Source organism: Empidonax traillii, unplaced genomic scaffold, assembly GCF_003031625.1.
Source record: "Empidonax traillii isolate 1590-97213 ecotype Southwest subspecies unplaced genomic scaffold, ASM303162v1 scaffold701:size746704, whole genome shotgun sequence".
Taxonomy (NCBI): domain Eukaryota; kingdom Metazoa; phylum Chordata; class Aves; order Passeriformes; family Tyrannidae; genus Empidonax; species Empidonax traillii.
Window position 1 is genome coordinate 646,258 of NW_020955894.1, and position 12,680 is coordinate 658,937.

Below are 12,680 nucleotides of genomic sequence, written 5' to 3' on the forward strand. Positions count from 1 at the left end.
CTCCCCTGGAATAATGCTGCATTACTGGCACCACACGACACCACCCCATGCAGCATGGACATACCCTGGGCTCTTAAAGTCACCCCCAGGCTGATTAATTCAGGGGAAGAGTTTGCTGGTTCGGGTGGAACGTTTTACAAGACTCAGAATTCAAAGGGCTCCAGATTCAGCCAAGCCTCCAAGTACTTTGTCCTCAAACTGTAGCAGCATCTCATGCACTTCCAAGTATCTTCCTTTCTAGTTTCCACAATTTCCTGTTGAGCTGGGAGCGGGGAGGCCACAGCTGGACTCCCCTGTTCTAGGTACAGCCACATCAGTGCCAAGCAGGGGGCATAATGACTCTCCTGAGCTCGTGAAGCAGCCCAGTACATAATTTAACTCATGTGCCACGGGACTGCACGGCTGGCTCATACTGAACTCGGCATACACCTTAAGCCCTGGGTACCTTCCAGCTGGGCTACAACCCTGCCAGTTAGTCCCAGCCTGTCCTGATGCATCTTATGGGATCAGGCTCTGACTTTGCTTTGACAAATAATAAGAAGCCTCAAAGTGGCCAGTTCTTAAAAAATTCCTAACAGCAGGCCCGGTAAGTCATTATGTATCCAGGATCTCCATGGCAGACTCGAGTCATGCTTTGTTTTTTGTAACATGAACCATTAATACCACATTTTCACAGTCTGGGCTGTGAGTGTGATGTGGTTTCCATTAACTGCAAGTGAAACTAGGTTGTGTTTTGTGTAACCCTGATCCCCAATTCCAATATTTTTTAATATGGTTGCAGGCTGACATTTTGAAGAAGTGGTTACTCTTTTTATATATATAATGTTACAGATGTATGTATATATATATATATATATATCTTTTCTGCCAAGTTCTTGTCAATGGAGGGGATATCCCAATTCCATACACAGGATGAAAAGAAACTTTAAGTTCATATCAGCCTGGTTAGGCCCTCCTGGAAGGATTCTGTCCAGTGAATACCCTGCTGTTGCAACCATTTCTCCACTATAGCAAAAGGATTTAATTATGCTTTTATAAGCAATTTAAATCTGGTTATTCCAGATTGAAGTGGGTGTCACCGAGTGCAGACCATGGGCAAAAGGCATCATGAGCCTCGTTAGCCTGAAATCTATCTTTTTTTTTTTTTTTCCCCCCCGCAAACCCTTCCCTTTTTGATTTTGTTTATTATTGGGTGAAAGTGGTTTTCTCTTACAAACAATCCAGACAATGAAGCAAAGTGGGATTCAAGTAAAAGAGGAACCTAGGAAAGACTGGAAATAGCAGGGTCCTGCTAAAGCACCACTCCCTTGGCACCATTTCAGAGACTGACCAGCTCTGTGTTCAGGGCACCAAGGGTTGAGGGGTTCTTCCCTCTGCTCCTCTGATGACCAGCTGGTCCAGAAATTCCTGTTCTGGGCTGCTCTACTGTTTAGCAACCTCCTTTTCATTTCCTGTCTAACTGTATCCATGGCCAGTCTAGACTCATTTAATCTTAGCCAGAATCTTGACAGCTTTGTTTCCCTCCTCAGTGTTCGACATCTGCAGACATCAATCAGATCCTCTTTTTGCTTTCAATTTGCTAGTCCAAATAGGCCGAGTTCTTCCCTTTTCTTCCCCTTTGCAAAAGGCTCTGCAATTACTTCATCAGCCCAGAAGACCTTGTCTGCACCCACAGTAGATTGCATTCATTTTTCTGAACATGACAGACGGCACTCACACAGTGACCTTAAATCTTGCTTAAGTTCATGGGAAACACTCTGAACAGCCCAGGAGAACACTTGTTATTTTCACATCTACACTGCAGCTCAGTGAGCAAAGCCATAGCAAAGGGCACAGCAACGAGGGGCAAAACCCACTGGTATCCCACATTTGACCTCAAACAGAACACATCAATACTGGACATTTCTGGTATTTCAGGAAAGGCATTTAAACTGGGACAGGCATTCAAAGTTGAAATATTATTAAATAAAATAGGAGTTTCTTTGGTTACTAGTGACAAGTTTTGCTTCTGCTATACAGCCCAGGTGCTCTGTGAACCATGTGAGCTGTGCATTAAAAAAAAAAACCCAACACAAACCATGCCATTTCTATTACGTGAGTCTACCCAAAGGCTCCACCCTCAATGAGCGTACTTCTTCAACTCCAGAGCTGGCTGTTGCATCACCTCACTGAAAAGAGAAATGGGTGGGTGGCAGGATGCATTTGTCTGCTCTTTTTTTTTTTTTTTTTTCTCAAGTATTTTGGGTTTATGTAGGAGCAGTGAAGCCACAATTAAAAGGGCAAGTTTCTCCTGCCTCTTCTCAGAGGAAAAAAGAAGCTCTACTGCCATTTAGCAAAGGACAAAATACAACTGGAAAGGAGCCCAGGCAGTTGGGAAGAGCTACGCTGCACAAAATGCTTCAGTCCTAATAACAGCTTAGCTGAGGGACTGCCAAACTCACCTTGCTGGTGCAGGGTTGTGGCCACTGCCTCCACCTCAGCTGCTCCTCCCTCCACCACACCAGCAAGGGGCTCCCACCCACAAGCACACCCCAGATGAGGCTCTCAGCTGGGCAGGCAGTGCATGTGCAGTCCTTTACTGAGGTACACAAGGCACAGGTGACAGTAATGCTGCCACTGGTCTTCTCCACACAAGAAGAAATACCAGCCATACATGGAGCTGACTCAGTGTCCACCCGTGTCGGTCAGACCCTTTCCAGTAACCCCAGAAGGATTTTTTTGTTCAGTTCTGACCAGTATACAAAGGCTGGCAGAGACAGGAGGCTATCCCTGCTTCCAAGCACAAATCTGAGTTTCCTGAAAATTCAATGCAAACACAGTGCTGTTAAAATTCAGGCAGCACCAGAGCAGAGCTTGAGGTCTCACAGCAACCAGAGGACACTGTAGATCTGTAGACATTTGCACATATGCATTTGGAAACATTCAGTGGTTTGGAGATGTTTCTAGGGAAGACCTTTGTGTCTTACCAATTTGCTGGGGATCTTAGAACGAGCCAGGATTTTGTTTGCCAAATGCCCAGCAGATGTCAGAGGTGGAATATAGCAGAGTGCTCTGTTCACCCTCCAGCAGAGAGCTTTCTCCTGGGTCTAAGGTGGACATTTATAATGGGCCAGGGGCCAAATATACAGCTGAGTGCTTCATGCCAGCCAGTGTCAGGAGGAGGGCTGTCCACTGCCTGGGTTATACTTACAGGAGTCTGGAAGCAACAGTAGAGCTTGGTGAGGAATGGGTGGTTCCTTGCTAAGGAAAGGATGCGTTTCTCAGTCATGGTACATTCAACATCATCGTCCTGGAGAATGACGTCCTTCTTCAACACCTTCACCGCATAGAGCTGCCCACTCTCTTTCATCTTGGCAAGCATCACCTAAACCAAAGGGGAGGGTGAGTGGCAAGGGCTGAGCCCTCGGTCTCTGAGCAACACGGGGCCTCTCGCACCTTCTCACACTGGAAAGGTCAGTCATCTCATGACCAGGCTTGTGGATGGAAGTGAGTCAGCCTGTTAGTCTGGGCATCAGTGTACAATCAATGACACATGCTACTGCCTGCAGCAGGCTTCTCTGGACAGAAATACCCACAACACGCTGCTCCAATGTCTGGCACAGGGACAGCCGGTCGAAGGTCACCCACTGGGCCAGGACAAACTCCCTGGGCAGTGCCATTCATCCCCATTCCCTCCTCAGTTATCAAACCCAAATGCACCACTTCAAATCAGCTTTGTGGTGAAGCAGAGAAACAAAACCCCCATCTCACCACACTTGAAACCACTGTCTTGTTTCCTTTAAAGGAGAAGTCTTTACATGCTCCAAGAAACGCTGCCCAAACGAGTGCTAACACACACACACTTGCAACTCTTGGTATGGGCCCTGGCATGCAGCTGTTCCTTCAGGTGCTAACTTCTTTCTTTTCTATGATATCCGCTTCTTAACTTTGCTGTCAACTTCCCTTTTCTCCCTGCTCTCTGTAAATAGCTTTGTTGGACAAAGTAAGTACCACTTAGTACTTGCACTGGAGTACCACTGGACAGCCTGTGTGCCATGTTATGAAGCAACTTCACCTACCTTGGAGCTTCTTAAATAAGGAATGTGGTTTCCCACAAAAGAACCACGAATAACTCTCACCTTTCCAAAGCTTCCCTTTCCCAAGACACGAAGGAAGGTCAAGTCTTTGATCCCAAGTTTGCTCTCTGAACTCTCACTAACATTGTTGCCATCCTTCAGGCTGCCTTTTCCCTGATGTCTCAACGTGGGTCTTGAAACCAGTTTCTGTGGAAGAAAGCAGAGAGTCACAGAATCACAGAAGTATCAGTCTGCACAGAAATGGTACTTCTGACTCAGAGGGGGTCACAGATGGTCAACCCACCAACATGGGCGTTTGGGACCTGACCAGGGGCACTGTGTGGCCACTGGAACAGAAAGTGTGCTGGTACCACCACCCCACAGAGCTGCCATGTGTGACAGGCCAAACTCAGCACTGCTCAGGGATGTGCTGAGACGTCAGTGCCAGCTCCTGACCTGACTCTCTCCATCCTCACTCCCTGTCTAACAGCAGAGCAAGGAGAACTCCATAACTTCTGCAGTAGGTGAAGTGCTGGCGAGATCTAGAACCAGAGCAGATTTCATCTGAATTTCTCAGGTTTCCACCTGATTTTAAGACTCTTACTCAAAGCTCAGTTCAGCACGACCCAAACATCAAAACCTGTTTCTTTCCCACATCTGGGCTGCTGGTTTCCTCCACAGCTGTAAATTCGATGGAAAGCTGTTCGTTCCCACGCCAGCAGTGAGGTGCTGCATATTCAGGAATTCCACCAGTGAATTGTACCAGTGTTAGCACACATTTATAGATCTCGAACACAAAGATTAAGTCAGCCTCCGGTGCCCTCAGTTCACAGCTCTCCAGGTATGTGTACGCATACAAACGAGCACTCTCTCTCAGTTTATTACTCTGAACCAACTCACACGGACTTCGTGAGCTCCATCTTGTGACTGCTTTGGTGTACAGCAACGTTCCTCCTGCACAGGAGACTTGTCACCACAGGGAAAGAACCAAGAGCATTCATAGAATGATAGAATGGTTTGAGTCAGAAAGGACCTTAAAGATCATCTTGTTCCAATTGCCACGAGTAGGGACACCTTCCACTAGACCAGGTTTCTCAGAGCGCCATCCAGCCTGGCCTTGAACACTTCCAGGGATGGGGCATCCACAGCCTCTCTGAGCAACCTGTGCCAGGGCCTCACCACCCTCAGAATAAAGAATTTCTTCCAAAGATCTAATCTAAATGTACCCTCACTCAGCATAAAGCCATTCTAGGGCTGTGCTTAAGGCATACATTTTCCTGGACCTTTCAGCTCACAAATAACAAGAAGGGATCATTAAACACCAAACACAGATTTTTTTTTTTTTTTCTGGTTTTGGCTCCTTTTGATGTGCAGATGATGCAAACAACAAATGTTAACAAGTGCTGATTTTTGCAGAACTGAGGAAGGAGTGTGGGACTTGTGCTTCCTGGTAACTCCCAGGATAACTGTCCCCCTGAACTGCTACAGCAGGAAGAGTCAAGAAAAGACTGTCTGCTACGAACCAACTGAAATCCAAAGGGGCAGCACAGCCCAGTGAGCATTCTAGGCTGATACAGCATGATGTGGTTGATCAATGAAGCTGACTAACTGTATGACAAGATTTACCACGTCTGGGAATTACATTTTGGGTTTTAATATTTTCTTTTTTGGTCAAATAAATATAAATAGACTGAAGTTTTATTATGGGTTAGTGTGGTCTCAAGAAAACTCACTTTTCCAAACTGCTCACAAAGGAAACATGATGAAAACTGACCTGTTATCAAATGACAGCTCTGGTTTCCATTACCAGCATTTTCACTTAAGTTCTTACAGTGTGTTTTAAACTCTATGAACAGATTCAGATATATACCAGTTGGATTTTTAGGATGCCTTGGAGTGCTGACAAGCAGAAATTGTACAAATAAAATCTGTACAGATAAGTCCCAGCCCTGGCAACAATCTCACAGGGACCCTGTCTCAGACAGCTAAGACCAGAGATCACAGAATCATAGAATGATTTGGGTTGGAAGGGACCTTAAAGATGATCTAATTCCAAGCTCTCTGCCATGGGCAGGGATATCTTCCATTAGACCATGTTTCTCAAAAGATACTGCGTTGACAGGGACCACAGATTTTTAGCCAGAGAAACTGTAGTGAAGAGTGAAATGGCTTCCCCAAGAATACTCAGAAAAACAGGGATGGAGCTGGGAAGAGAACTAGGCCTCTTGCTGAGCTCTTGTTTTGCTCTGTCACAAGCCACACATGCAGACAGAGCATTTGTGCTTGCAGTGAAAGTGAAAAAAAATGTATTGCATGAATTATATTGACCGCTAATTATTTAGGGGCCTTATTCTCCTCTCATTCACGACAAACAGATAAAAGAGTGAATGGAGTCACAGCACTGTGAAACATAAACATACAGCAAAGAAACACCTATAGATTAAAGGCTGCACCAGGGTAAACCTGGATATCAGGCATCCATTTTCCAGGTAAAGCCTTTGCCAAAAGCCACAGACGGTAACAACCTGCTCCTGCATTTCACCACCCAACACCACCTGTCCTAACCAAAGTCTCTGCACCCATAAACAGGCTCAGCTGTAAATGTTTAAAATAGAGGAGGAAAAGGCCAAAAAAAAAAAAAAAGACTCACCGAATTTGGGGAAATGCTTCCTGGTTGCAGACCCATGCATGCCAAGGTTTTAGCAAGCTCTGCTGAGTTCACTCCACAGTTCGGAGCAACGTTTGCCTGGCACCGGATGTGGACGTTCATTTTACAGACTGACACGGGTGATGGGAGGGATGGAAAGTAAAAGCAAAGGAACAATTTAAATAGCTTGGAGGGATTTAGCGCTGAGAAGTAATTTAGCAGTTCTGCTTCAGGAAATATACTGATCTGGATTTACCCTGTATCTTTAAACTTGAGGGATTTTTGTCACTGATCTAAGCAGTAGCAAAATTAGGACTCTCATAAGAGAATAAAATCCTGAAAATCAGGAATAGAACCCAACCTCTCCAAGAAGGATGCCACATTGCCTGAAGCTATTCATTAGCACGCATTTTTGAGGTACCTAACAAGCATTGCAGCTACGCCTGTAGGTACAATTAGTATTTATAATGTCACAGGATTTGCAACAAACATCCCCTGCATTTTCAGACATTCAATTTGAAAGACAGTGTTCAGTGGGAAGCAAAAACCATTCTTGCTCTAATTCATGCGCACACACACACCCTCTTGTGGGAGATGAAGGCAAATGGAGACTGTTAGGATTTTACAGTCTGGATCACTCTAACAAAAACATAACACCAGGACATGCTTTGTCATCAATTAACAGACAGGGTAGTCAGCCTAAAGCAATGACCTCTTTTTCCACTCCAATGCCTTTTCATTGCCTTATCTCATTAGCTGAGGAAAAACCTTCAGGTAAAGGGAAAATATGAATGCAGGAAGCAGAATATTTTTAATAATGCAAGTTAAACAAAGCTGTGCTGAGAGTGCAAAGTAGAGTCCTTCTGGCGGCCCGAGATTAAAAAGCAGATCAGAGGTTTTTTTAACTCTTACAAAGATGAATATTCATTGCTCAGCTTTCTCTTCAAGGTTGCACAAATCAAGCCCACATGGTGCATCAGGAGTCTAAAAATAAATGTATTTTGTGAAAAGGCAACAGTGAGGAGCTGCTCACTTTTACACTGTAGACCCTGTCGCATGATTCCCCAGAGCAAGGACCCGCAGTGGTCACAGAATGTCGGGACTTTGTAGTTGTGGACGCTGAACTTATGAGGAATGTTGATTCCAAACCTCTGTTCGGTCACCTGAGGTACCGGAAGAAAAGCACAGGTTTAAAATTCAAATACATATGTATAAGCTGATGTTCATGTACATACAGGCATTTCAGTGCAAAACTAAGGAAGTAATTCCGAGTCAGAAAATGTCCTGATCCACCACCTCGCTGAGTGAACACTGAATGACCAGCCTCACCTGCTGTGAGCCAGGCCTGCTCTCCTTGGCTGGACTGCCTGGCAAAGCAGATTTTAAAATTAGGGCTTAAATTCTTAAAGCAAAGTTAGAACTGAAAGTGTGGATTACCTCATCACAAGCCAATCCCACTGCAGTGTGAGCTACAGTAGTTTGTAACCACGCAGTTTTCAAATTACTGACTTGCATACTATGTGCAAAAATGTAACTTTAGGTCAAACTGTTGATTTTATTAAATTTAATATAGAATAGCTTTTGCACCTCTTCCTAAAATTCTCAGTCCTCTTCTCACCCTCCTCGTTATTAACAGGCTTTCCTTTCAGCCACACATTTCATTTTATCACTTGCTCTCATCCCCTTTTTAACCTTGTTCTTTTCCAACTCTAAATCATTCAGATGTCAAAGACACCTTTAAAAATGTTCCATCGCCTGAAGAAATCAGCCCCCATTTAGCAAATTCATCACTTCTGACTTTGTTTCTCAACATTCAGATCCTGGAAGGCTGAAGAGGAACCCACAACTCCATAAAGAAAAGTCAGGGGTGTGACTGGAACAACAAGTTTAAAGTGAACAGTGCCTCCTCACCTTTGGCTTCTTTTAAAGTAGCTTAATTGTGTTATAAATCCTTCATAATCCTGAGAGAGGGGCGAGGACACTCACTATTTAACTTGCACTTTACCTTTAGGCATTTTAACTTATTTTGATCTGGCTTGTCTTGGGGTTGTCTTAAGAAGTTCAGCTCACCAGTTTGAAAAAAGAAATAACAAAAAAAGGCAACTGCATGGCACAAAATACAGAGCTGCCTCACGAATAAAGAGATTTTACTTGATTACCTCAGTTATTAAACAATTTCCAGTTACAGAAATGAGACATGCAGTGCACAGGCACAGTTTTAGGTGGGGATGTTACTCCCATTAAATACAGCTAAAACTAGCAAGAAAGAAAACCTTCAGAAACACAAGTTATGCAAGGGTTCTTTGTCACAACATACAGACCAAAGGTGTGGAGCAATGACTAAATGGGCACTTCAGGTTACCAGAAAAGAAAAAAAGAGGCATAGCAAAGACTGGTGGTAGGCCAGAGAAACCCACATCAAAAAAACAGGCACCAAATTTTGATTGCACCACAGTTAATCAGGCAAGAAAATTACCAAGGAAAAGAGTGGATTTGCTTGATGTCTTCCAGTGAAGACACTCGAACTTCCGAAACCATGTGCTAGTCCAAACAGTTATTGGCATCAACAAAAGAACAACCGGATGACAATGCTTGGCCTTTACGTGTCACTAACGCTCTTTCCCACTTTTAAAATCCATGAATAATGACAACAGAGTAAATTCTGTTATAGGGCAACCCCGGCAACCCCAGCAACCCCGAAAACCCCAGACAAAGCATGATGACCCAAAATAAGCAGCGTGACTTTACCTTGAGATCGGTCTTGTTAGTATTGTTTTGGCACGTGCAAGCTGTAACAATTAGGTGGTGGCAGCGCTTGTGTACAACACAGGTGCATACTAGGAAACAAAAGAGGCATGCTGAAAAGAGCTCTTGAAAGACTCAGGACACGTCAACCCACCAGCTGGGTTCTTTAGGGCTCAGCTGTACCAACAGCACACAGTAAAGATGAGAGAAATAAGTGTGTAATCGGTGTCTTGGAACTGACAAAATCTCCTAACGGATCTGGAGATGTATCTTTAACCCACTGGAACAGAAATTCTGCACTGGATCATTCATACAGCCAAGAAAAAGCTGCCTATACAAAACAAGGGTGATGCACGCAGAAACAACAGTGTAATTTCTCAAATGAACTGAAAAAAATGCTGTCGAAGTAACTATCCACTGAAGAGTGTTTCACAAAACATACAAACCCCATCTTGGAGAACACAGGTCTGAGATACCCAGAGTCATCCCTGCATATCAGTGCCATTGTGCCTCTTAGGCTGGGTATGCAAGTGCCCAGGTTAGTTTGTCCCTGAGGCTCAGTGCAATGCTTGGGTCTGGGAAGCTGGATAACTGCTGGACAACTGCAGCAAAATGGGGCAGTGTCTAGCCCACTTAGTTAGTCCCTACCAAGAGGTCTAATCAGCCCTAAACCTGAGCTGGGCTCCCTTCAAGTCTGAAGATGGCTTGGCTGGAACGAACCTGGATTCTTTCATTCCATAACCCAGAATCTGCTGTAGACATCACTAAGACCCGTAGCCAATGTCTGCATAAGGAGATTTTCGTAGTGGTAACAGCAAACAGCAGATATTTTTCAGGGTCTCACACTATTCTGTTTGTTGCTTTAAGCTTTCACTCATGAAGGGCTACCAGTAACATTCACTTCCACCCAGATATTTTATGCAGTATATCCATTTTGTTTATGTGCAGCTTCCTTTCATATGAGGACACCAATGCCCTGTTATATTGCACGAGAAACAGGCTGCATTAGAAAGCTGTAATCAGTGACCACACACCTGTGAAGCAGGTAATTCTGGGTAAAAGGGAGAGGAAAAGGCAAAAAAAGGGAAAGGCATAACAATAATTAAATGCAAACAAGCACCACATACATCTGTACAGCCATTCAGCCAAACCATGCATTCAGACAAAAGTGCTGTGCCAGCCCGCAGCACTGCCCTTTGAAGTCACAAAATCCTTAATTTTACTTCATTTGAACTTCATAGAGAGAGAAAGGAAGAGGGTGGCCATTCCAATAGGGCACTTTGTGTCACAATACCCTCTGAACATGTCCTGAAGGGACCCCGGGTGCCTCAAGCCTATTGTTGGGTGCTGCATGTAGTCAGCAACTCAGTGGATCCGCACAGGATGAAACCAGACCCCCAGGTGTCTGCAGAGATGTCAGTGGTTGCTCCTGCATGCATGCTAGCCTGACAGATGCTCAAATGCACAGTTTTGGCTGGGTGGGGAGGAAGAGGGGTGGTGACTTTAGAGGAGCTTGTAACTGCAGGATGTCCCCACAGCATGGGAAAGCGCTCCTGAAACAGCACATCCTACACACACACATACACACACACACACTGCAGGAGTGGAGCACCTTACCTTGGCACTGGTATCCCTGCTTCCCAAACACGCCCCTGTTCAAAACAACGCATGAACATAATTTAGCGTCAGAAAGATGGTCATCTGGCAGGTTGTTTACAAAAGAGAGAGCCAAAATGCAAGAGGATGCCAAATGATCAGATCCCAGGGCAAAACTGCCCAGCAGTAATGGTGCAATCCAGCACAGGGGGTGTGAGAGCACAGGAAAGCACTGCACAGGCCATGGCTTACGGGGCATGCTGTCAACATGCTTGTATTCCCCTTGTTCCCCCTCACTCTAATTTCTCAAATACCTCACTTCATTACAACACACACCACACATATTAAGACAGATCCCAGCAGCCCACACCCTGTTATTATCTCTCCCACTCCATGTTCTTTTGAGACATATCTACCTTTTTCTCCCTGCTCTGCCTACTCCTCCGCATGCATCACCCCACACCTCACAAGTCTGACGGCTTTTCTGTTCTCAGGAGTTTTCTCTAAAATTTCAAGCAACCGTTTTTTTTCCTCAGTGCAATCTCAATGCTCCACTCCAGTTAATATCTGGGGTCTTTCTGCAGGTTGCCTCAGTTACTTTTTTCCCCCTTGAAATAACATCTGTGCCTACAAGGCAGGAACGCTGCCTCATCCCCACACTACTCCAGTCTGTTTCCAACATCCAAGATACACATCCCCCCCAACCCCAGCCTCTCTGCAGTAGACTCTGGTTTGCAGCACAAACCTGCCCTGCTAAACTCAGTGGTCAAGGGGTGTCACAACTGGCAGCCCTCAGTAAGGTGCCGGGTGACTGGCTCAGGACTGGGGGTGGCATGTGGGTCCCCAGGGATGGGAGGCTCCAGAACGTCGAGCTTGAGCCGTCCTTACCAGATGAACTCCCTGCAGTGTGAGCAGTACGTTGGCTGTCGCAGGTAGGTGGCCATGAACTTGTGCCCGTTCACCTGGTGCACTCGCCTTCGCATCGCCCGCTGGCGCTTCCGGGTGAGGTTCTTAAAAATCCGATCCCTCTGCAGAGTCCCTGTGCAGGGGGGTGGGTAGGAAGTGAAAAAAAAAAAAAAAAAAAAGGGGGGGGGGGCAAAAAAATATTAACATCATCACACACAGTTAGTACTCTTGGTTTTGCTACGGTGTTCAACTCGGGCCCCCAGCATAAGGAGAACATGGAAGTGCTGAAGCAAGTCCAGAGGAGGCCACAGAGATGATGCAAGGGCTGCAGCATCTCTGCTGTGGAGACAGGTTGAGAGAGCTGGGATTGTTCAGCTTGGAGAAGAGGAGGCTCTGGGAAGACATCAGATCCCCTTTCAGTGCCTAAAGGGGCTACAGGAGAGCTGGAGAGGGACTTTTTAGAAGAGCATGGAGTGACAGGACAAGGGGAAATGGATTTAAACTGAAAGATAGGTTTAGATGGGATATTTTGAAGAAAGTGATGACCCTGAGGGTGCTGAGACACTAGCATGGGTTGCCCAGTGAAGCTGTGGATACCTCATCTCTGTAAGTGTTCAAGGCCGGGTTGGACAGGGCTTGGAGCAACCTGGGATAGTGGAAGGTGTTGCTGCCCATGGAAGGGGGGTTGGAACTGGATGATCTTTAGGGCTCCTTCCAACCCAACCGTTCAG

The 12,680-nt window shown here is 45.5% G+C and overlaps 1 protein-coding gene across 1 annotated transcript in view; it reads right to left on the reverse strand.

Annotated features, from left to right (window-relative positions):
• The window catches only part of LOC114065858 (protein kinase C eta type), a 69,699-nt gene extending 57,621 nt beyond the window's left edge, over nucleotides 1–12,078 (reverse strand). Inside the window, exons 1-7 of the mRNA XM_027900054.1 lie at nucleotides 11,932–12,078; nucleotides 11,065–11,099; nucleotides 9,451–9,539; nucleotides 7,736–7,865; nucleotides 6,706–6,833; nucleotides 4,119–4,262; nucleotides 3,191–3,364 (exon numbers count right to left, since the gene is read on the reverse strand). Of these exons, the coding sequence (XP_027755855.1) occupies nucleotides 3,191–3,364; nucleotides 4,119–4,262; nucleotides 6,706–6,833; nucleotides 7,736–7,865; nucleotides 9,451–9,539; nucleotides 11,065–11,099; nucleotides 11,932–12,026 (795 nt within the window). The 5' untranslated portion in view covers nucleotides 12,027–12,078. The remainder of the gene's footprint in view (nucleotides 1–3,190; nucleotides 3,365–4,118; nucleotides 4,263–6,705; nucleotides 6,834–7,735; nucleotides 7,866–9,450; nucleotides 9,540–11,064; nucleotides 11,100–11,931) is intronic.
• Between the last annotated feature and the right edge of the window lie 602 nt (nucleotides 12,079–12,680).